A 22,557-nucleotide genomic window follows, 5' to 3' on the forward strand; every position below is an offset into this window, starting at 1 on the left:
AAAAAAAAAAAAAAAAACAAACAAACAAACAAAAAGAAACTTAGTGTGAGAGTATATGGAGTTGATACCTTAATATAGAGAGAGTTCGAGCTGCGCTATTGAAGCAAATTAGAGTGTCTGCTACTAGAGATAGAGAGCTCAGCAGCTTTGGTCCTGAGAGAGTTTGATAAAATGGGAGACGTTAAGCTATACTGCAATGGAAAGAGTTAGGGTTTGACTGTTTTTTTTTTTTTTTAATACAGAGAAACAGTTACAAAATGTCTGCGAAATTACCAAACCACCCTCAAACACCCATTTCAGAGTCCAGACCGTTATTTATTTTGTCCTCTTATCAAGAAGTGATTAACTTGATTGGAATTACTTCATTCTATAATAAAAAAAATGATTACACGTTTTTCTTACTCGTTTTTAACCCATCATGTTTAGAATGTAGTGAACATACCAATTGTTGGTTTTACAGCCACGAGATAGTTAGTCGGTGGACCAACACAATTGTAAAATAAGTTGAAAAGAGATTAAGATGGCAAAGTGATAATATTATTGTGAGAGAATTAAGAACTCAACCCTTTTCAATGTGACTAAAAGAGTATTTATACAAGACTTACATGCTTTGAGAAAGGAAAGAAAAAATAATTAACAAATTTGATCTTAAGAAAGTTTCCTAAGCTAAAGAAAAGAGTTAACAAATTTCATCTTAAGAAAGTTTCTTAAGTTAAAAGAAAATAATTAACAAATTTGATCTTAAGAAAGTTTATAAGATATAATATTTATTTCCTAATGACGAAAAAGAAAATCTCACCCTATATAGATTTATTTCCTAATGACAAAAAGGAAAATCTCGCCCTATATCTGGAAGGAAGGTTGTAGGGCGTCTCCTTGGCACCAGTCTGCCTCACTGGCCCCTATTGCCTGTAGAAGGGTGGGCGATTGGATTTGAACACTATCCCCCGGCGAGGATTCTGACTTCCTAGATTACTCGGCACCTAGTCTACACCTTGTGCTGATCGCCCGTCGTGAATGATTGAAGGCCACCTACGCTTGTATACGCGCCTGGATCTCAAATTCCATCAGTCTCTTAGATAGGATGCAAGTCCCGAGTGCTTGGACATGCTCCTAACTTGGTACCCCACTCGGGGGTATCCATCATCAACATTACTTAAAAGTCCATTTTAGTATGTTTACTAGTAGTATAGGTAAGTAATTACCGATCGAGAGGGTTTCAAAATTAATTTTACAATCCACCAGTAGTATAAATAATTAGTTACCGTCAAATCAACCTATGAGCAAAGATAATTTGTTCTGGTTGTGCAGTAATTTCTGTGCGTGGCTAATTACATTTCTATGTCGCTTGCTACAACGACTAAGAAGCATAATAAGCGTGCTAGTTTGATCAGGCAGTCTATGGAAGACCGCAGCATTTGGACATTTACATGACATTATCTCTTGATCATCTTGGAAGTCTGGATTTTGCTTTTTCATTTTATCCTTGTTAAGTTTCTTGAGATGCCATTGATGTGTGTACAAGCAGGCCAATATAGTAGTATTTCTTATGAAGAATTTGTCTTGTTTTAGCCATTTTTACCATTAATTAAGGCAAATCAATATGAAAAATGTGGCCATTCATCACAAGCCACATGACAGAATAATTTGAAGAAATTGACAATTTTCAAGACTATAGCATAGGCGATTATAGCTAGGCTCATTAGGAGCAATGAAAAGCCACTTGATATGATGCATTTTCAAACAGCTCATACAAAGCTTGGATATATCCATGGCTTATCCAGCAAAACAGTTCAAAAGATGCATTTTTGTACTCTCAAAAGCTCACTTCCATATCTGAGCACTGCCCTGGGGTACTGAGTTATTTAACACAAAGCATACAATAACAAGGTTGAATCAACAGCATGCAAAAAGATTCAAACTTTGAATGAGATGTTTCCAAAAGCTCAAAAACATGAACTTTAGAGATAGAGGGCCTATGAATCTATAAGCAAAGACAATTGCTGATAATTCAAACCATATGGATTAGCAGTTTAAGGTCAAAGCTTTCACACACTCCATGTAGATGGAGAGCCAAGACACATTAAACTTGTGTATCAACAAATGAAACTTTTGTCACTTCCAAATGACAAACACAACTTCGATGTCAAATGCAGAAGAAACAAACAAAAACCTTTGTCACTTCCAAAGTTCCAAAGGATGAACACACAATTACACAACATTGATGTCAATCGCAGAAGAGTCTCAAGTTGCAAATTTCCATGGCCTTGTATAATACCCATTACTTTACAAGCAAAGATTCGAAGCCAAAACATTCTTTATTAAGATGCTTGAGCTATTTTTTTAACAAAAACTATAATGTGTTTGATTTAGTAATATCAACAACTAAAGCAAAAATAGAACTAGCAAATGCACCAATAACTATGTTAACACAATTCACCACTAAAATGTAAAGTAGTGTTGGGACTCCTTCAACTTTCTTACACATCCTAGGTATAACTTTTTTTAAGTACTACTGACTCTAATACTATTAGAGTGCAGTATTGTTCTCAAGCTACTTAAGCACAAAGAGCCAATGTTGCCCAGGGGGACTTGAACCCATAACCTCTCATATAAGAGTCCCTTCGTGCCACTAGGTATAACTTGATATGCATATACACACAAATAGCAGTTAAAGTGTATACAGCTTTAATGTGGCAAAGATTTGTATTCAAACAACAATAGTAGGTTTAAACATTTATTAGCAGGATTCAGGGCACATGAAAAGCTTAGAATATCAAAAACATTTTAAAATTAGTCAACCATCAACACAATACGCATAATGTAAGACTACAAACCAGGTCTATCAAAACTGTCACAAAATGAAGTTTTTCAGAACAGAAAAATCAAAACTTTAACGAACATCTTACTGAAGCATAGCACAACTAATTGAGATCTGGACGAAATTTCCGAAATGCGATTAACGGTAGGACTTCTGGAACCTAGCACGAGCACCGCGACCACCGAACTTCTTGGGCTCGCAGCGCCTCGGGTCAGCTACAAGCAAGGTCCTATCATAGCGAACGAGGATGTCCTTGATCTCCTTCTTGGACTGCTCATCCACGTACTTCTGGTAGAAAGCTACGAGGGCCTTGGCGATGGATTGACGGATGGCGTAGATTTGAGAAGTGTGACCTCCTCCTTTGACGCGAATGCGCATGTCCACGCCGGCGAAGCGGTGGCGGCCCAAGAGGAGGATTGGCTCGAAGGCCTTGTAGCGGAGGATCTCGGGCTGGATCAGCTCGATTGGGACGCCGTTGATCTTGATGAGTCCGCGGCCGCGCTTGCAGTGAGTCACTGCCACCGCCGTCTTCTTACGCCCAAAGCATTGAACAGATTCTACCGGCGCCGTCGCCATGATTCTTCTTCTTCTTCTCCTCGGCTGTGTATGCTAAGCCTGCACTCGAAGAGCGAAAATTTGCTATGAGGGAGAATTTATGGGGTTAGGGTTTTGAAGGAGTTTATGAGTGCGGTGAAATGATCGGATAATCCCTACCCAAAATTTGGGCCGCAAATCCATCCGTGATGCCTTTTTCTAGATGGGCAACTCCTGGGCCATGAATACAGAGAGCCCAAACATTAGTGTGATCATTTTTTTTTCCCTTTTTTTTTTTTTTTAATGATAGCGAGTAAACCCGTAATTATTATTTGATAATGTATATTAGGTAAATATCGTTATTGGCTATGTTTGGCAAACCTAGCTGAAAAGTAGCTGAAAGCTGAAAAGCTATAATCTCGAAGCTGAAATCTGAAGAGATTTAAAGCTAGCTGTTATGCCTAAAAGTGTTTGGTAAAATTAGTTTTTTGATAAGCTAATAAATGTAAAAAGACTAAAAATTACATCTTCATAAAATTTAAATAGGCTTGTTTACATATTAAAATATAAAATAATGAAATTAATATATTTTAATAAAATATAGAGTAAGAACATATATTTGAGAATATATAAAGTAAAACAAAATGTTTATAATTTATAAAATTAGTTCATACAAAATTTATTATTCAAACACAAATGTCAAATTAAAATTACATCAAAATATATTGAAGAGAAAAGGTCAAAAGAGTTTTAATTGGGAGGGGTAAAGGATGTCATTTATTTAAAATAATAAGGATAAAGATGGAAAAAAGTTAATAATCTACTAGCTTATTTTTGATAAGCTACCTAAGGTAGCGTTTCAAAATAAGCTCTTATTTTAAGCCATTAGCTTATTTTGGGAGCATTACCAAACAGAGCTTATAGCTTATTAGTAGCTTCAAATAAGCTATAAGCTCTGCCAAACACAACCATTGTGTAATAACTAGCAAATTACATAGTAAATCACCAATCTCATTGGATAACTCTAACTTCTTTTTTTCGAAAGTAAATGGCAACTCCAATGCCAAATACCTTGCAGTCAAGCGGCATAGCTGTGACCCTTCTAAGTGAGATGTCACAGGTTTGATGAACAGATACTACATTGTAACATAGAAAAATGATAACTCTAACAAATGATAAGGCTCCAAACATAGTCACATGATTTTTAAAATTTTGACTTTTTTTTTTTTTTGTGAGATCGACCTGCTCATGAGGTGAAATTATTTGATTCTCCTGAACTCGGCACTACCAACGTTCGCCTGAAGGAGCCTAATTTTTTCTTTAAGTAAGTCACATCATAATGTGTGAGTTGGAACCATTTGTGATGTGTCATGTTAAGGACATGTAACAATATCACCTATAGTTTTTGTTGTGTTCCATATTGCCAACTAACTATTTCATTTATACGGTATTTTTCAATACAAATTTTAATGCCAATTGTGTGAATTTTACAAGTTGTATGTGATAATGACCATTTACTCCATAATAAATCATATATGCAATAAAACATTTCACCCATCTTGCTCAATTGACAATGACAAAATTGACCATTTACAATATACACTATATTTTTTTAAACAAAAATAGTGCACATTTTTCTTGAAAACAAAAAAATCAAACACGACTATAAACAAATTATGAAAGAAAAAATAATGCACTAAAAGGAGTTGATAATTATTCGCATATAAGTTTCTTATTATGTGTGATTTGTGAGTTAGTAAGCAATAGAAAAATTTACTCATTACACATAATAGATATTGATTGTGCATTTTTATCGCCATCCAAAATAAAAGAAGGAAAAAAATCCGTAACAACGTTATACTGTATACTAACATCTTTTGTTTTGTTTTGTTTTTTTTGCTTGTTATTTATTTGACTAATATTATTTATCATATTTAAACAATTATAAGTTACAACATTGATCAACAATACTATCAATAATATCAGTATAATTATATATATTGTTTTTTTTTGTTATACTAAATATTATTCGTACACATGTTATAGTATAGTATATGTTATAATTAAATATATTATATATAGTTATACTTTTTAAAATAGGATTATAACTTGTATGATCAATATTGGATTTGATTGCCACATTGAAATAGCCCTGAACTTTTCATAACAAAAGATAAATACAAAAGAAAAACATTATATAAATATTGGAGGTTTGAGTTAATGGTATACTCATTATGTATAGAAGTATATAATTTAATGTTCAGTGTCAAATTTAAATTGACTCAATTTATTTATCATAATTTTATAGAGTTATAGACAAGTTTATAAGACTCGTCCGACAGAAACGAGAAACGTATGTTCTTAAACGTAAGTTTATAAGACTCGTCCCACATAGATAATGAGAGTGGGTTCGAGTTTCAGTGGAGGCAACTGTTGACTCTTTGTGCTTCAGTAGGTTGAGAAAGTAGTTATGAACAGATACTACATTGTAACCGAGTCAGTAGTACTAAAAAAAAAAAATTTATTAAGGTCCAAGCGGCGTGTCCATCTACGGAAATAGTTGTTAATACGCCAAAGTTTGGAATTAATTATTGGTCATCATCCAAACACGGCCGATGGGAACTAATTACGCATTAATCTCCGCATAATCTACACAACCCACCCCCCTCGCGGAACTTCGCTGCCTGTCGTCACCTCGCCGTCTTCTCCATCGCGCACTTATCACACACAAAACCGCAATCTCTATCCCCCAACAGGGGCGCTTGCCGTACGCCTTTTGCTGCTCAGGAAATGGAGCTATGAAACCCTATACACACAGGAATCTCTAGATATCCACCGAGGAAGTGTTGGCTGATTTTCTGAGGAACGCCTTTGTTTCCCCTCCTCGGGTAACCCGATCATCACCTGTAACAGCTCCTTAGGTTTTCATCAATGGTTTACTTTCTCAAATTCAGTTTCTGATCGTTTGTTTGTTTCGTCTTCTTCTCTTATCTGAAATGATCTCCTGTTGTATGTGTATTTTTTAGCTTCTTATATACTTTAATTTGCATTTACGATCTCCGATTCTGCTATAGGGATAAGGTTTTCTCGATTTTGATGTTTTCATTTCTCTTGGGTTGACCATTTTGCTAAATGAGTATTTCTAATTTGTTATTTTACTTAATGTATAATAGTCTTTGTTTGGGGACATCAAAGATTCTACTTTGATGGTTGTTGGAGGAAACCATCAGCGAATGGTAGTGGGGTTTTGGCATAGTCATGAAGTAATCATACTTCGTAGCTCCTTTACTCATTGTGTTGCTTAAAATTCTGCTCTTTATATTTTTTAGAACACAGATTCTCTCCTTTTTGTAGATATTTATAGAGGATCATCTGATATGGGTGAAAAATTGTTTATCTATGAGTTGTCTGAATGCTTTACTGCCTTTGTTTCTCATAGCTTCTTCTCTTGCAAAGCTATGAGCATTTCTATGGGTGTGGAGCATTGAGTATGCTCCAAGCCCACTTTTTTGCAATTGGATGAAGTTTTTGGTTTGGATTTTCCCATCATCTGATTGGTTCCTTTGCTATTTTGTGAATTCAGATTGACTTGGGAATTGAATACAATTTGCTGCACTTGGGAATCAGGAGATCCAAGTGGAACAGATGCAAAGGAGGAGAAGTATTTTGGATTCATTTCCTGAGACAATTGATCTTAATCAGGGATCTGTGCACAGTAACACTTCCATGGATCAGTCAAACCCTTGGGACAACTACCTGCTGGATCCAGTTGAGGGCCGATTTTCAAACTCGATGGTTGCTGTTGGCAGCAGAAATGCTGATTGTGCACCAAGTTTCAGTGGCTGGGATCAAGGTGAGTCTAGTTCCACTGCAAATTCAAATGACCGTGTTTTTGGCAGTGATTTGAATATAGGGCATGGTTGGTCATCTTCATCAAGCAATTATGCTGTAGCTAATGAGTCTGATCCAAGGTTAGAAGAAAGGGGATTTGAGCCTTCTAATGATTTCATTCATGAACGAGGTGGCAGTCAATATGGTGGCAACCATCTAATTGGTAGGTCCAGTATGCCTCCCTTTAGTTCTAATCATAGCCCTGGAAATGCTAATATGAATGGCTCATACCACTATGATGATGATCATCTGGCCACAAGAAGAAGTCTGCCTCCAAGTCTCCGCAAGTCAGGGGGATCTGAAACAGAGCTTATTCCAGCTTTTGGTGTTTCTTCGAACAATTTAGGAACTTCATACCATTCTGATTATTTTATGGGAAATAATGATGCTTCAGATTCTTCTTTGGGTATGTGGGGCTTGTCTTGCAAGCGAAAAGGCCTGGAAGGTAAACCTGGACAGTCATGTGCAGGTGGAAGTTCAAGCTCCAATCCACGAGCTGATGACATAGTACATCATAGTGTTCCTGCTTTTTATGCTTCTAGCGGCTCTAATTTATCTTCATCCTCCAATGGGGGTATCTTGGATCAAGTTAATTCAAGAAATGGGCTTGGTACTAGAGTGGAAGCTGTTGATATGCTCCCACCTTTAAGTGTTGATATTGGCGTTACAGATAGCTCTACAAGGAACTTTGGCATTCGGGATAATATAGGGAATCAGCAATCAGTTGCATTTGGCTTACAGCCTGGAGGGTCTTCTATGGGGCATTCTAATGTTAGCTCAGGTCATGTGCCACCAAGACCTTTCTCAATTAGTTATAGGGAATCAAGACATCATCGATCTCCACCAGTTGATTCAAGTAATCCTCCAAATCAGTCTGAGTCAACGTATGCTCCTCGCTTTTCAAGGGATATACATTCAGATCCGTGGAGTGGTTCTCAAGATGCACAAGGTGGCAGTTCTTCAAGTCCAAATATGCTTTGTGGAGAAAGAAGTTTTGGACTGTGGGGTGAGTCTAGCTTTAGAAGACCCCTTAGAAACAGTGGAGAGCATCGAATATTTTACTCTGCTACTGAGGCAAGAAATTTGGTACAGGATGGTGCTAACTGGAACTTAGCTACTTCGTGTCCATCTCAAGACATTCCTTCTAGTTCTGGAACTTGCCCTGGTTCTAGTCAACAGGCATATCCTACAAGACGGGTGGTTAATCAGAATCCGACAATTCGCAGCCACCAAAGGTTGTCAGAGTCTTCACCTTGGACTCTTTTTACACCTTCAGAATATGAGCAAGGAAGCCAGAGAGGTCATCTTTCACAACTGCCTTCAGGCACTACATCCTCAGAGGAGCCAGTGATGTCATCCCTATCTAGTAGCAGGAGTAATCGTCGACCATATCTTCAGTCAACTGTGAGGGCAGTTGAGGCCCCACGTGATGATCACGGCAGTTGGCGTGCTTTAGCTGCTGATATTGAAGGGAGACACAGAATGGTATCTGAGGTTTGCTTTAGTTGTTTTTGTTATTTTTATTTTATTATTGTTATTATTACTACAGCAGGAGTATTATTTATTATGCTCTTTGTTTTCATGAATGTTCTTCACATGCAATGTCCAATGTATCAGGATAGCATCTTAGTTGTTGGACATATAGTACACCTAACATCTTATGATATATGTGAAACAATATATACAATTATGTATGCATGGGTAGACTTCTTCCTCGCCTGAATCTCTCTTTACTATTTTCTCTTAACCTTATTTGTTGATATTACTATACTTTGTGTCTGGTGCCCACACAAAGTTTCTATAGACCTTATATTTTATTGAGCATAGTCTGAACTCTGAACAGCAGAATGCATATAATTAATTAGTGAAATCTATTTTCTTCATTCAAATTGTGCATGTTAGAGACAGTTTTTTTCTCACACACACATATCTTGAGGTTTGATCTGATGTTATCATTATTTCATATTTGACATTTCTGTAATCACTAGACTTGGTTTTCTGAAGGGGCCTGTGTCTGTATCCAGGTGGTTTTTCACTTGGTGAACTTCCTGTATCCACTGAGAAGTTGTATATTAAATTATTAATGTTCTGCTAATCATTAGGTTCCTTTCTGGAATCTCTTCTTATTCTTTTCTCTGCTTGAAAGATATCAGACTATCAGTAGGAGAAAACAATCTATGTCTGGAGCTGGAATACTGAAATGTGTAGTTAATCATGATGTTGGATCATTGTTGTCTATATTTGCTTGCTAAAGTTTTTGTAATAACAAGCTTTAGTGTCATTGCGCATAAATCTGTGACTAAGGAATTATTTTGATACATTATGTGCTATTGTACTGTATTTTTTTCATGCTAAAAGGTATAAGATCTTGCTGAAACTGATCTTCTTAATACAGATTCGTCAAGTACTTAATGCTATGCAAAGGGTTGAGAACTTGCGAGCTGAGGTTTGGTTTTTCATCTGTATTTTGAATATATAAATTACTCCATAGCTTAAATATATGTACTTGCATCCATATTCACAGAGCTTTAAAGATGCTTCTCAAGCATTTTGCTCTCTGCCCTTGTGATCTGCACAGGATATTTTGAGAATTGAAAATTGATAAGCCAGTAATGGTTGGTTGAAGATAGGAACTTTCTATGTTGTAGTTTTGGTAACTTTACATGGAAGCTCAGAATTTCTGATTCGTTAGCCACTTTGCCATGATGTGAAGATAAACATATTACCCTCTAAGGCTCTAACATAACTATTGAATACTTTATCTGACAAAATATGATGGCTTTGTCAAGTGAACTGCTCAGCTCAAATGTTTCCTTCGTATATAGGATTTATGTTATTTACCTCTTGGATGTACATTAAACTGACACAAGCATTTTCAGGATTATGCAATGTTTGATCCGTTTATCAATGGGGTTGCCGAGTTACATGATAGGCATAGAGATATGAGGCTCGACGTTGACAGCATGTCTTATGAGGTGACATATGCTCCCCTTCCATCTAGATGCTTTAATTTGTAGGTATTCTTACTAAAAGAGCCAATACGGTTTATCAGGAACTGTTGGCACTGGAAGAACGCATAGGGAACGTGAACACCGGGTTGAGTGAGGAAACCATTTTGGGATCTATGAAACAGCATAAATATGAACGCTTACTTGGAAGAGGATTGCCATCAAATGTGGAGCCATGCTGTATATGCCAGGTAAGACTTGTGTCCAATCTCGAGCTGTTCTACACGAGAAATTATGACAATCAGTTTACTAATGCTTTCGTATTCTACCAGGAGGAGTATGTAGCTGGAGAAAACATTGGCACATTGCAGTGTGGGCACCTGTTCCATACTGATTGCATTAAAAAATGGTTAACTCTCAAGAATCTGTGCCCCATCTGCAAGATAACAGCATTGGAAACTTGAAACAAGAACACTCTTTGAGTGACTCCCCCACCCCCCATAAAACAAAACAAGAAACAAAAAACAGAAAACCAAAAACCAAAAACAAAACAAAAAAACCAAAACCAAAAACAAAAGAGAATACTTTGTTATGCTATGTGAAGCCTGTGGTCCTGGTTCTAATGACTAGATTGTTTATAACATTTGGGTAAACTGTTTTTGGTTATGTTCAGGATTGCTTGAATAATGCAATATGTAAGATTGTTTATCTACAACTCTTGGGTTTGATACTGGCCTGGTTACTGTGAATCCTTTTCTTTAGGCTCTGTGAATTCATTGGCTTTCCTCAGTATTAAGCTAAGCTAGTGGTTTAGTGCTTTTTCCCCATTTTGCTTTGAGCCTTTGAGCATGATAAGTTGGTCATGTGCATGTGTGCCACCTAATACACCTTTTTAGGCCCATTTCTAAACAGCTATACAAAATTGGATTAGATTTCTTTATAAGTGTATATAGTTTGTATTCTTCTAAAGTTTGATTATTGTTAACATTGGCTTGAAATTTGCATTTTATTTCTCTAGGTTATTACGTAAGAGTGGAGTTATTTAGTGCACACTATAATTGTGAATTACGGAGTAATCTTTTTTAATTACAAAAATGAACATAAAATAATATGTTTAAAATGTGATTGATCATCCTTAAAAAGTTTTTATATATCATTGAAAAGACCTTTAGATTCAATTTCACTTTATGCTCACTATCATAATGGGGAAGCATGTGAACATTAGTTGTCACAATGAAAGGGGAAAATCCACAACCTCATATGACTCCATGTTCATATATTTCAATATTACACTACACTATCAACATTACATCCAATGCCATTAAAAACTCAATACCCATCACTCTCACTGTCTCTCTCTCTCTCCAAACTACTTTTTCATTGTTTTGCCTTTTGTATTCCCATTGTTATTATCACTATTATTTTTCTATACATTGGAAGAAGGAATCAAAAAGATTACATAAATCTTGAGTAGTGGGCACTTATAGCATCCACGAAGTGATCCATTTTCAAGATGATTTAGTCATCACATATGTAACATATTTACTTCTCGAAGAACATACTATTTCACTCTCGAAATTTTTTTCCAATTATTTGAATACCATAACCAATTGTCCAATTAGATTCCCCTAGTTATAGTGCATATTTGTTGGCATATTATGCATCAATCAAATTATGATTTGGCACAAGTAAATTTGGTAAGTTGCCATGATATATTCCCCAGTGGTACTTTCTGCTTGCATTCTCCTCAAATCCAACATTATTCTCCACGAACCATGATCAAAGCTCTCAAATCGTACCATAGATGAAATTTACGAAAAATATTTTTATAATTATATAATTGTAATAAGTTAATTATAGGTTAATATTTTAAATAAAATCATCTAAATTGAAAACAAAAATAAAAAATTAAAAGAAGGAAAATTTCCACTGTGGAAAAGATAATTTTACGTACAAAGAATTACTTACAATGGACCAATTCCATATAGTTTGTTTTTGACGGTTTTAATTTTTACCTGAAATTACAAAAAGGGGTATTGGTCTATCGTAAAAACTGAACGACGTCGCTGCGAGCAAAATCATCTGAATTTACAATGGAATCGTCGGGCCAACAGTCGCGGAGCAGTTTCAAAAGCATTTGCGCTTTCCGTTTCGCTCGCTCGGTGCAGCCGCTCTGGACGAGGAGTAGTAACTGAGTCAATACGCCGGCGGCGACGGCGTCGCGCTGAGCTTGTTCGGAGGAGGAGCAGAGCGAGAGGAGAGCTCCGGCGGCGTACTCTGTTGCTCGGTCGGAGATCTTCAGGATGATTTTGACGAGGAGCGGGACGGTGAGCGCGTGGGCGGCGAACGCCGCGCATCCGGACGGAATCCGGCAGAGGAGCTCCACCGTGGCCAGCGCTCGTTCGGCGTCGCACTTTTCCAGGTATTGTAACCTGTCTATCAACGCTTCCACTGCTCCCGCGATAACCGCTTTTTGCCGGTGTTGTTTCACCAAGCACAGGGCGAACAGCGCCTTTACTCCCATTTTCAAGGCTCTCGGATGCGTCGACGGATGATTGAGGATTCCGACGATTCCTTGGAAGATTTCGTCGGCATTGCTGATTTGAGATCGTAGCTCTGGCGATTTCGTTCCAGCGACGACGGACTCTATCAACGCGGCTGAGTTAACTCGAACATCTATCGAAGGATGAGAGAGCAGAGACACGAGATATCCGACTCGGTCCAGATCGGAAGCTACGAACACGCACTCCGCCTCCGAGAGCTGGAACATCGATAAAATCGAGAGCGCCTCGTGAGTTAACTCGGACGAATTCGAATCCAAATTGGAGAACACGATTGAGAGCAGAACTTGCCGCGCGTTATTCGCGGAAATCACGGACCGGTTCTTATCCGAGTCACGAGCTAATCCTCTGAGTCTCCCCAGAGCAGAAAGCCTGGAATTCAAATTACTGGACACGGACGAGGCTTGGCTCAACAGGGACTGGACCAAACCGGGGTCAGCAGGCTGCTTCGGTGTCGGAATGCGCTCCACTCCAAAGGCTCGGTTCGCTACGCACCACTCCTGAATAAGCCGCCGGAGAGTATGGTTTGGTATGAGAGTAAAATCCGTCAACGTCGCTCTCGTAACCGGGCACGTCGTATTCCCGGTGGCCACCCAAGACTCTATGCTTGCTCTGTCATACGTCTGACCGGTACAAACGGTCACCGGATCTCGCATAAGCTCCAGAGAAATCGGACACCGGAAATGATAAGGGATCTGAATCACCCCCACATCCAATGGGTCTAAACTTGCAGGCATGTTTCTTCTCTCCCTCTGTCTTTCTGTCTATTTGTATATGAATTGCTTGGCTCTAGACTTTTTAAGCTGTGTTCAACTTCGTCGGGGAAAAGCAAAGGGTGTGCTTCTGCTATACGGAGGGAGAGAGAGGAACAGAGGGACAAACTAAGCAGGCCGTTGGGGGCTTTTCTCTGAGTTTCTGTTGATAATGTTGGCTTAAATGTTCTTCGTTTCTGACTATGTAGCAGTCCTACCCCACACGTGTGTGTTCTATTTACTCTGCTTCTCACCCAAATCCTTAACCAGGGTTGGGTGGAAGGATGGAGAGGTTGGTCATGGCGGTCAAAGTTAATGTCCCATTGGGGATAAGGGTTGGGTCCCACTGCCTGCTCATATCTAACTTATGTTTACATCAATGAGGGTATTAACAAATGATCAAATTTATTCCAATATTTTCTAGTCAAAAAAAATTGATGGTTCAATCACCTCTTTGTCACTTTAGAGATTAGTATAGTCTTATCATAAATGAAATTTTAGTTTTGAACGTAATAAATAAATAAATAAAACCAAATATTTGTTGGCATTCATCAGGTCCACAAAACTTAAAGGTCAAACGATTAAAATAAATGTAATACTTCTATTTTTCCTTTATATATATACACGCACAAGGGACTACTATATATGAGGATGGGAGAACTAGCCCCATTATGGATCTGCCCCTAGACGTAAGTCCCAAGTTTTATAAATGATAGTATTAAAGTAAGTTTGGCTATTCTAGTAGTCATGCAATTGGAATTGAAATTAATTTTTTGAGTTTATTTTGATATGATATGTTAAGATTAGTAAATTTTTTGGAAAGATAATATGAGGATTGTATATACACTATTCAATGTTGGCAACTAATCTGATATTAGCACTTTGGAACAGTAATTATATGTAGCATGCATTATTCATGATTGTGTTTGAGGATAGCAAAGTATTACCCTTTATCAGATCGACCACAAGAGTCTTTGTCAGGAAGAGCAAAAGGAAACAAAAGTGCATTTACTTTTGAAAGGATTTGCACCTAAATAGACATGTATTAATGTATTATGAAAGCTAGCCAATCGATCATTTTCATTCAAAATTTTCCTTTGAACACACTCACATGCTATAAAAATTATCCTGACATGACTGCACTTTTTTCTGGTGCAAGTATTTGACCCTAACAGTGCTACAAAATACTACTATTTCCTTTGCATCAATAGAGGTGGAGGTGGAACACTGGAACATGAAGTATTCAATGATGACAAGCCTTCCGGGTAAGGAAACTTGATTCATTTACTGTACTCATGCTGAAATTTCAATTTTATTTTCTCTTTATATTATTATTCCAAGTTTAAACCTGCAAATTTGACTAATTGCATGAAATTAATTAGTTTAGAGATTAAATTGTAATTTTTAAGTTTCGTGGTATAATTGCATTATCGTGTGCAGTTATTTGACCCTTATTCTTAAAAATTGTGGGAAAAGAATATAAGAAAATGTGGAGTTGTCTAGATTTTGTAGTCTAGTGACACTCGGTTGTACTCCTATATAAAAATGAGTGGGTTCGAGGCGATATTGATTATTTATGTTTCAGTAGGTAGGAAAGTGGGAAGTAGAAATTTTGGATGAAGATGAAGGGTCAAGGGTGGAAGTTTGTAAGAAAAGGGCAACACATAGATACACATTCAAAATGTATCCAACCAAGGGAAATGTATAGGAATATTGGGTCACAAACATAATAAAAAAAGGAGAACATATCTTGATGTGGGTAGCAGTACCAACTGACAACAGTACACCAAAAACATAACCATTCAATTAGGTGTTGATTTTTGGACATATCTTAGGCTTTTTACTGTGGGTCTGGCTTAGGTGTTGGGTGGTGGTGGTGGTCAAAGGTCAAAGATGAACAGAGAATGTGCCGGGGCCAGGTTGTCCATTATCCCACACCCACTCGCCTCGTTATCCCACCCGGCCCCCCATTTTCTTATTATTTTCTCCTCCTATTGGATAACACACGAATACTACCGTACTACTACTACTGAGTCCTCGCAACCTCTCAATTTTCCCGTCAATTCCTAGTTTCCACCTCTTTATATACCACCCCGACATGTTCTTTCATATTTAAATTATGTCCTACATAAGTATTGCTGTATTTTGAACTCATTATTTTTTTATTAGACCATGAGATGTCTTTAGCTGTTCATACCATATTTAAACTATTTTATGTTCGCATCAGATCAGTTTATGGTCAGATTGATTTTTTCATATAAGAGGAGTTCGAACTTTCAACATTTTTAAGTGATAAGAGTGCACGCCAACCAAACTGGTTTCAAACCCCTTATTTGATTAAGTTTTACATTTTTTTTAATCATCAACAAAATATGTGATAGTATAAAATTAAAGACTTTATATATATGATATGAGTGCCAATATTCATTATTTACCCATACACACGAATTTCATAAGAAAACAATAGAAATACTTATTTTATTTGTCAATAAACATTAGTAAAAAAGTATTTTTTTTTTTTTGAAAATGTAATATTCGTTGATTTATACAAAAGTAATATATTTTTATTTAAAAAATATTACATATTTAAATTTTTTGTGTTTGTAAATAAATACTACTCCAGCATCACACCGTGAATCCAGGAGCTCACTGCACGCTTGTGTTTCTATCACAAATTGCATCGCAAATGGGTAAAAAGAATCTATATCATCCATCACATGTTTGGTTGGTGGGGTAGGGATAGTCGCATCGCAGTAGAAGAGTGAGTCCATAATAAGATAGGTGCATGTCGCATCGCTGGTTGCCCACGCGTGTGGAAACCACCAAGGGCCAAGGCCTCGCGACACGGCGGACCACGAGCCACGCCCTTGATGACCCGCCGACCCGGCATGTTTTTGGTTCATGTTGCTATCCAAATTGACGTGCCTCCCAACATGTTTTCTTCTGGTATGTACAAGACTAATGAAATTAATTTTAATGCTTCTCTCAACCCTCTATCCTCTATTACTAAATTACAAGATTTTTAATCGCTAGACATATCTATTTAATGTGATAGAGATTTGTACATTATTTATCGTGTAATTTTTAAAGTAATGTTTAGATTTTGATGGCGAATATTTTATAATTTTTTTTAATCTTTTAATGTAGGCTTCATGAGATCCATTCAATTTCGAAACTTTTTAGGTTGTTGTGGATATGGTTCTTACTTTACTCCGTTTTTAGAGCCACCTTTAGGGGTTAAAACACTTTTTTTTTTTTGAAAACAAGGGGTTAAACACTTTACAGCAGTAGAGTATAAAGCAGGCAAAGACTAGTTGGCTTTGAGATTTGGCCGATGTATCTCACAATATATTGTGGTGATGGTGGGCACCCATATTTTGAATACAAATAATTGAGAGTCCACCTTCTACGTGTATAATTTAGTATCAAGACACGTTGTCGGTGTATACATCCTAGAAGTGAAATCTGAGTGGTCCATTCCATTTTCCACTAATTTAGTAATGTGGCGTCCAAGTCCAACTTTACAGCTATTATATTTTTATTTTTATGTAATTATGGATTTTTTTTAATGATGATTGTGAGACATCAGACATAATACTCGATCGAATTTATTTCTGTTGTGAGTCCTGCGACACCATGTAATCATGTATCTTAATTCCTAAAGAGTAATATAGCAGAGAATGATAGTTAATGAAAATCATAAAAATTTTAAATATCATTATTATCATCAATGGTTGCTGCGTTTGTAGATTACAGTATATCTTTATGATGCAAAAAGGAGGCGTGTGGCTGTTGGCTATGATCTAATAGTATAGATTATAGTGCTAGATTTAAGATAGGGGTTGGTACATGGTATTCCATGTAGTCAAACTTAAAGAACCGCAATAATCTAAAACAGTGCTGCTTCATAAAGGTGTGGCCCTGACTTTCTTGGAATGCAATCAAAAATAAATTTTCTTTTTTCACAAGTTTGACTGAAAACCTAAGACTTCCCCAAAATCTGCAGAAAACAACCTTAGCTTAAGCAAACGTAATCCTTAAACTAAACTTTATCGTTGAATCGGCTAGAAAATACCTTGTGATGCACACTAAAAGGGAAAATGGTATTGCACTAATTAATAATATACTCCCTATATAGTATATAATGCATTAATTAATGCACATAGTTAAAGGAGCATGAAGCTCCAAGCTAAGTTTCACCACTCTTAATATGTCTTTGTTACATAAAGTTCATACTTTGAAGTGGAGAGTGAGGAAACCATACGTTTGATTTAGTTATGAGCATATAGAATTTACAAATACGTAATATCAAAACATAAAATTATAACCGAAAACTAGTGAGAAGTATACATAAATTATTAGTATTAAATGCTAGAACCGATGGTTTAAAAAATGTATCGAGCATAGCACAATATTAGTGAGAAGTATACAAAAATTCTCTATTTTTAATAATCTCACTTTATTACTATTTGCAATATTATCCAATTAATAAGAAAATAGTTAAATAGAGTGTCGTAGCATACAATGTTTGCACTTTGCATAATAAAACTTTTTTCAAATGAAAGATGGGAATATTCCCTCTTTGTTATGTTCTATACCACGGGCTAATGACCATAAAATATATTCCCTCGTTCGCTTCCCCCCAACCAACCTACAAAGTCTGCTAGGTTAATATCTTAATCACGACTTTACTGCATAATTACAAGACAATATAGTTTCGCGTGCTTTGTGCAGTGATAAAAGATTTGGGTCTAGTTTGCTGCAGGTGATACATATCAGTAACCTTGAATGTCCAAAGGTGTAAGAAAATGACAAAATGCCTTGAGCCACTCAAATCCTAATTACATATAATTTTGATTTGAGCTTTTGAGGGTATACCAATTACCTAAAAGGACTCTCAATTGGTGAAGGTAATACCTACTGTAAAACAATAAAGAACTCCTTTAAGACTAGACAATAACATAAACACCCCCCTAGTGGCCTAAAACTGCAGTGTTTCTTCTTTTATCTACCATATGAAGTGGCCAATACTATCTGACACTTTGGGCACTTTGCTCTTTCTAACAAAATGAGGTTTGAGGAAAATCTATGGCTGGCAGTCAGTCAACATACATATCAAAGAAATCGTTCAAAGTGGATGGCAGCTAGTGGTTGGAGACTACACTTGGAATTCTAACAGGAATATATAGGGTCCAAAGGAACAAGACAACAAGTGGACAACTCACTATTGTACAATGAAACAAAAAAAAGAATACACATGAGCTCAAACACCTACTATGATTTGATTCAACTCTGAATTATCATTCTCAAACAGTCAAAAAGCAGTGAGATATTAAAACGTAGCAAGCTTACGCCCTTCCATACTTCCATAGTTCCATGAGCCAAATATCACTTTCTTTGTGATCATGCATCTCTAAAGCTGTATACACATCTATGGTAAAAGCAGGGATATCTGACTAAAAGTAATCACATGGAAACAACTATCAAATCTACATGCACTCTAATTAAAATGCCAGGCATCATTGAAAGAAATGGTGAGTATAGGGTGTTACCACAAGGAAAAAGCCAATAACCACATTCCAAGCAGCAATGGCAATTGAACTGATCTGCTGGCCGAATTTGTGAGGCTTGTTCCTTCTCGACCTGCTATTGCTGCTGGAGAATTGTCAGGTTGGGGCAGCTCACAGGTTCCAAATGTCATATTATGCTGAAACAGTAAATACTTTGCACAGTGAATAAGCTTCTATATGAGATACAACATGACTAGAGTGATAAAATAAAGTCAAGCTTAGTTATGTTTTAACCTTACAATATGCGATGTTTGCACAACCACATATTAGATGGCCATTTGCCTCGTCAACTGCTTCAGAAGCTCCCCCTCCATCACTTCTCTGCAAAGTTCATTTTTGAAGAAGTAATTGAAATAATAACATGGAAATGAAAAAAAAAATAAAAAAATTAGTGTAATTTAACTACAAAAGTACCTTATAAAAATCAACAGCAATAAAATTGGGCCATTTTTTGCCAGCAGCTTCAAAACATGTATACATCATACTCTTTAATGGTTTTGAATTATGTTTGCAAGCTTGGGCAAGATCTGGTGCACTTGGAAAATAGTTCATAAGAACTAGTGACCTGGTTCGTGTGTTCAAGGGAGGTGATTCTGCACGTTTGGTACATGATCCATTTATCATCCCATCGTCTCCATCTACAAAATGAGAGTATTGGCACTCACTACTCAGTAATGATTACTAAATTGTTGGAATGAGCACATGAAAAGTTGGGGGAAAAAACTCACATTTGTTTTCGACTAAGTATCCCCATTCGTAAGCGATGCCTTCAGAAGATTCTTTAGCAGACTTTGTAGTGAAAACCACTAGCCGTTTATTCTTTTCAATCATTTCATCAACTGTTGGCCATTCACCACCACTTTTAGGCATCTGAGATACTGGAAACCAGAACTCTCCCAGGCCAGCTGCATTAAAAACCTTAGTTATTCCATTTGGTGTTGCAACGTAATCTTCAATCATGATAGTGACAATTTCTGAAGGGTTTGCTTTAAGAAACACTTGAATCTCTTTCAGGACATTTATTGCAGGTTGCTGAAAAAAAAAATTGAATCAGTATCAAAAGATAAAACCTGTTAACTATTAAAGAAGCCAGAACTTGATAACATAAATACATAATGAGGTGATAGTAAAAAATTAAGCTCAATTATGCACCAATGTTATCCTTAAAATTAAAGCAAAAGTACCAGAAGGCATATGGCTTCTTTAATAGCCATAGAAGACAGTTGACATCTGATATGTCAACAGTGTTCATAGATTAGTTTGAATCACATTCTGTGGATGCAGAAAATAAACTTACAATTGACAACATACTACACCATATTTTAATATCATGATTTTACAATTGACAACATACTTACAAAAGCTGTGTAGTTGTAGCATTTTCCACCATATGAATGGCATAGCCAAATGTCATTGTTGAAGTCATACATATCAAGCATCAAACCCCTAACGCCATTCTGCAACAGTTACATTTCAGAAGCTCATCAATGTCCATTGTTTTTCAATCTAAAGTATTCTGTCTCTTCTCCAATACCATACCTCTTTGCATATGTAGAAAAATGAAACTGAAAATATGGATGCATATGATGCATGGTCAATAAAAGTCCCTAGAGAAAAACACACACACAAATTCAAAGAGGAGAATAAGAAAAACTACATACTTAGTTTTGCATTGGCCAGAAAAACATTAAGACATAACGGCAACTTAGAAGTAAATAACTTTTTGCATTGGCCAGCATAACACACACACAAATTCAAAGAGGAGAATAAAAAAAACTACATGCTTAGTTTTGCATTGGCCAGCAAAACACTAAGACATAGCAACAGCTTAGAAGTAAATAACTTTTTGGTCTCCTCCTCTTCTTTTTTTCCTATAAAACCATTAACATTTCTTTGCAAATTTCAGTTGAATTGCTATGTTAATCATCAATTGAAAATTTTGATTCTTCTATATAAAATTAATAAAAAAAAATGGGGTGGAGATTTTATCCATATGCATTATCAGATTGATGAACTACCATACAAAAATTAAATTTCCCTATTAGACTACCATTTTTCATTTCCTAACTTCCCTTAATTTACATAGTCAGAGCTTAGTCCAACTCACATTTAGCGCTATTTTTAGTCCTTACCAGCAATAGTACACGTCAAAGCAAACACAACCAGTACCACTATACTAACAAACCACATCAAAACACATTTAAGTTTGAGGCAATAGATAGAAATCATTACATTGAGCTGTTCAGTAATGGTGTCCTGCTGGGTTGTAGTAGTCACTAGGATGTCTCCCGTGCCTGATTTTACCCCCACTTTGGCAATTGAACTGTGTGTCGTCAGCCATGAGTACCGGTTAAACGGCAATCCCTTGACCTGAATCACATTATACTCAAGTTTTCAGTTCATCTTTTGATATTGAAATTCAAAATATCATCATGTCCAATAGTAAACAAGCATACTAACAAATACATAAACATAAAAGTATACGCCTTAGCTGGTGAGTACAGTGAATTACCTTAGAGAACGGATTGAGCGGTTGAACGCGGGTACACCTAGGCGCAAAATCGCCTACCGCAATACACGTCTCGCAATGCAGGCCGGTATCACACTTACTGTCCGAGACGCACGTTTCTCCTTGCTAGTTTCGGATAAGCAAAATCAGATTTCAACAGTATAAACAAATAAGAAGTGAGTTGATAAAAGCAATTGATACTTCGAGAGGATCGGAAGAACACCGCGGATAGTAGTACCTTGAGAGCTGCGCAACCGCCGAAACTGAAAACGGCGACGACGAACAGAGAAAATGCAGTGCAGAAATTCATAGCTAAAATCACACTCCGCACAGAAGATGCGTAGAAATTAGGATCAAAATAGAAACAGTAAACCAAAATCTCAGAGGAAATTATGCATTCATTCATATGTACACGGAGAAATACGTATGCATGTATGTAGTGCATGTGTGTAATACATACCTCTTTGGCGGGGAAGGACTCTAAGAATTGCACAGGACAATCGAAGAAATTCAGTGCGGGAGAGACGGAGGGAGAAGATGAAAATGAATAAACGCGATGAAGCTAATAGAAGGGGGGAAACCGTTAATCCCCGCGCTAATTCTCTATTTGAAGGGATTACTCCGTAACTTTCTTATCATTAATTTTTTTAAAACGAAAAATTACACTCTTCATCTTAAATTATAAGATAATTGTAAAATTTGTCTTACTTGTTAATAATGACGTTGCAATTTTCTTCTCTTTTTAAGTACTCCGTAACAAATAGGGATGAATCTTACGATCACCTTTTAACTTAAGGACAAAATAAATACTCTGTATAATTTTTCATTTTCAAAAATAATCTACTTATTTTTTATGTTCTAATTCTTTTTTCTTTTCATTATAACCAATAGTATGGAATATACTCTTAGGGACAACTTAGGCTAGTTTCATCACAAAGCCAAATTTATCCGATACACATTCGAATAATAGC

At 36.5% G+C, this 22,557-nt stretch overlaps 4 protein-coding genes and 1 long non-coding RNA gene across 8 annotated transcripts; 2 read left to right on the plus strand and 3 right to left on the minus strand.

Annotated features, from left to right (window-relative positions):
- Positions 1-2,749: 2,749 nt before the first annotated feature.
- Positions 2,750-3,478, minus strand: LOC116031684 (40S ribosomal protein S16-like). Its single transcript, XM_031273944.1, has one exon. The coding sequence runs from the start codon at positions 3,395-3,397 to the stop codon at positions 2,960-2,962; it is 438 nt and encodes a 145-aa protein (XP_031129804.1). The 5' UTR covers positions 3,398-3,478; the 3' UTR covers positions 2,750-2,959.
- A 2,481-nt stretch (positions 3,479-5,959) lies between these two features.
- Positions 5,960-10,983, plus strand: LOC116032818 (E3 ubiquitin-protein ligase MBR2). Of its 4 annotated transcripts, none has more exons than XM_031275538.1 (6): positions 5,960-6,276; positions 6,939-8,740; positions 9,642-9,692; positions 10,126-10,221; positions 10,299-10,445; positions 10,527-10,983. In XM_031275538.1, exons 2-6 carry the CDS (start codon positions 7,001-7,003, stop codon positions 10,656-10,658), a joined length of 2,166 nt encoding a protein of 721 aa, XP_031131398.1. In that variant the 5' UTR covers positions 5,960-6,276; positions 6,939-7,000; the 3' UTR covers positions 10,659-10,983. The 4 variants fall into 4 exon arrangements, with proteins under 4 accessions (XP_031131398.1, XP_031131399.1, XP_031131397.1 ...); XM_031275539.1 differs by having other exon boundaries at positions 5,960-6,261; XM_031275537.1 differs by having other exon boundaries at positions 5,960-6,243.
- Positions 10,984-12,095: 1,112 nt separating this feature from the next.
- LOC116032819 (U-box domain-containing protein 26-like) lies at positions 12,096-13,710 on the minus strand. The gene has a single exon (XM_031275541.1). It carries the CDS (start codon positions 13,490-13,492, stop codon positions 12,236-12,238), a length of 1,257 nt encoding a protein of 418 aa, XP_031131401.1. The 5' UTR covers positions 13,493-13,710; the 3' UTR covers positions 12,096-12,235.
- Positions 13,711-14,447: 737 nt separating this feature from the next.
- On the plus strand, positions 14,448-16,496 carry LOC116032821. The gene is made up of 2 exons (XR_004100793.1): positions 14,448-14,772; positions 16,131-16,496. It is a non-coding gene; the product is annotated as an uncharacterized LOC116032821 (long non-coding RNA).
- Positions 16,497-18,859: 2,363 nt separating this feature from the next.
- LOC116032820 (PI-PLC X domain-containing protein At5g67130-like) lies at positions 18,860-22,101 on the minus strand. The gene is made up of 10 exons (XM_031275542.1): positions 22,047-22,101; positions 21,825-21,898; positions 21,590-21,712; positions 21,310-21,447; positions 20,436-20,534; positions 19,806-20,109; positions 19,492-19,715; positions 19,312-19,398; positions 19,060-19,214; positions 18,860-18,926 (listed from the first exon to the last, which is right to left on the minus strand). The coding sequence occupies exons 2-10, from the start codon at positions 21,894-21,896 to the stop codon at positions 18,911-18,913; spliced, it is 1,218 nt and encodes a 405-aa protein (XP_031131402.1). The 5' UTR covers positions 21,897-21,898; positions 22,047-22,101; the 3' UTR covers positions 18,860-18,910.
- Between the last annotated feature and the right edge of the window lie 456 nt (positions 22,102-22,557).

Source organism: Ipomoea triloba, chromosome 10 (assembly GCF_003576645.1).
Source record: "Ipomoea triloba cultivar NCNSP0323 chromosome 10, ASM357664v1".
NCBI classification, from domain to species: Eukaryota; Viridiplantae; Streptophyta; class Magnoliopsida; order Solanales; family Convolvulaceae; genus Ipomoea; species Ipomoea triloba.

What these genes read in the sequence shown, in the direction of transcription:
- LOC116032819 (XM_031275541.1), bottom strand. Translation starts at nt 13,492, where the DNA reads ATGCCTGCAAGTTTAGACCCATTGGATGTGGGGGTGATTCAGATCCCT.
- LOC116031684 (XM_031273944.1), bottom strand. Translation starts at nt 3,397, where the DNA reads ATGGCGACGGCGCCGGTAGAATCTGTTCAATGCTTTGGGCGTAAGAAG.
- LOC116032818 (XM_031275538.1), top strand. Translation starts at nt 7,001, where the DNA reads ATGCAAAGGAGGAGAAGTATTTTGGATTCATTTCCTGAGACAATTGAT. An exon ending in GACACAGAATGGTATCTGAG is followed by an intron (nt 8,741 to 9,641) that starts GTTTGCTTTAGT and finishes TTCTTAATACAG; the next exon opens with ATTCGTCAAGTACTTAATGC. An exon ending in AGCCATGCTGTATATGCCAG is followed by an intron (nt 10,446 to 10,526) that starts GTAAGACTTGTG and finishes GTATTCTACCAG; the next exon opens with GAGGAGTATGTAGCTGGAGA.
- LOC116032820 (XM_031275542.1), bottom strand. Translation starts at nt 21,896, where the DNA reads ATGAATTTCTGCACTGCATTTTCTCTGTTCGTCGTCGCCGTTTTCAGT. An exon ending in GCGGTTGCGCAGCTCTCAAG is followed by an intron (nt 21,713 to 21,824) that starts GTACTACTATCC and finishes ATCCGAAACTAG; the next exon opens with CAAGGAGAAACGTGCGTCTC. An exon ending in CCATTACTGAACAGCTCAAT is followed by an intron (nt 20,535 to 21,309) that starts GTAATGATTTCT and finishes TAACTGTTGCAG; the next exon opens with AATGGCGTTAGGGGTTTGAT.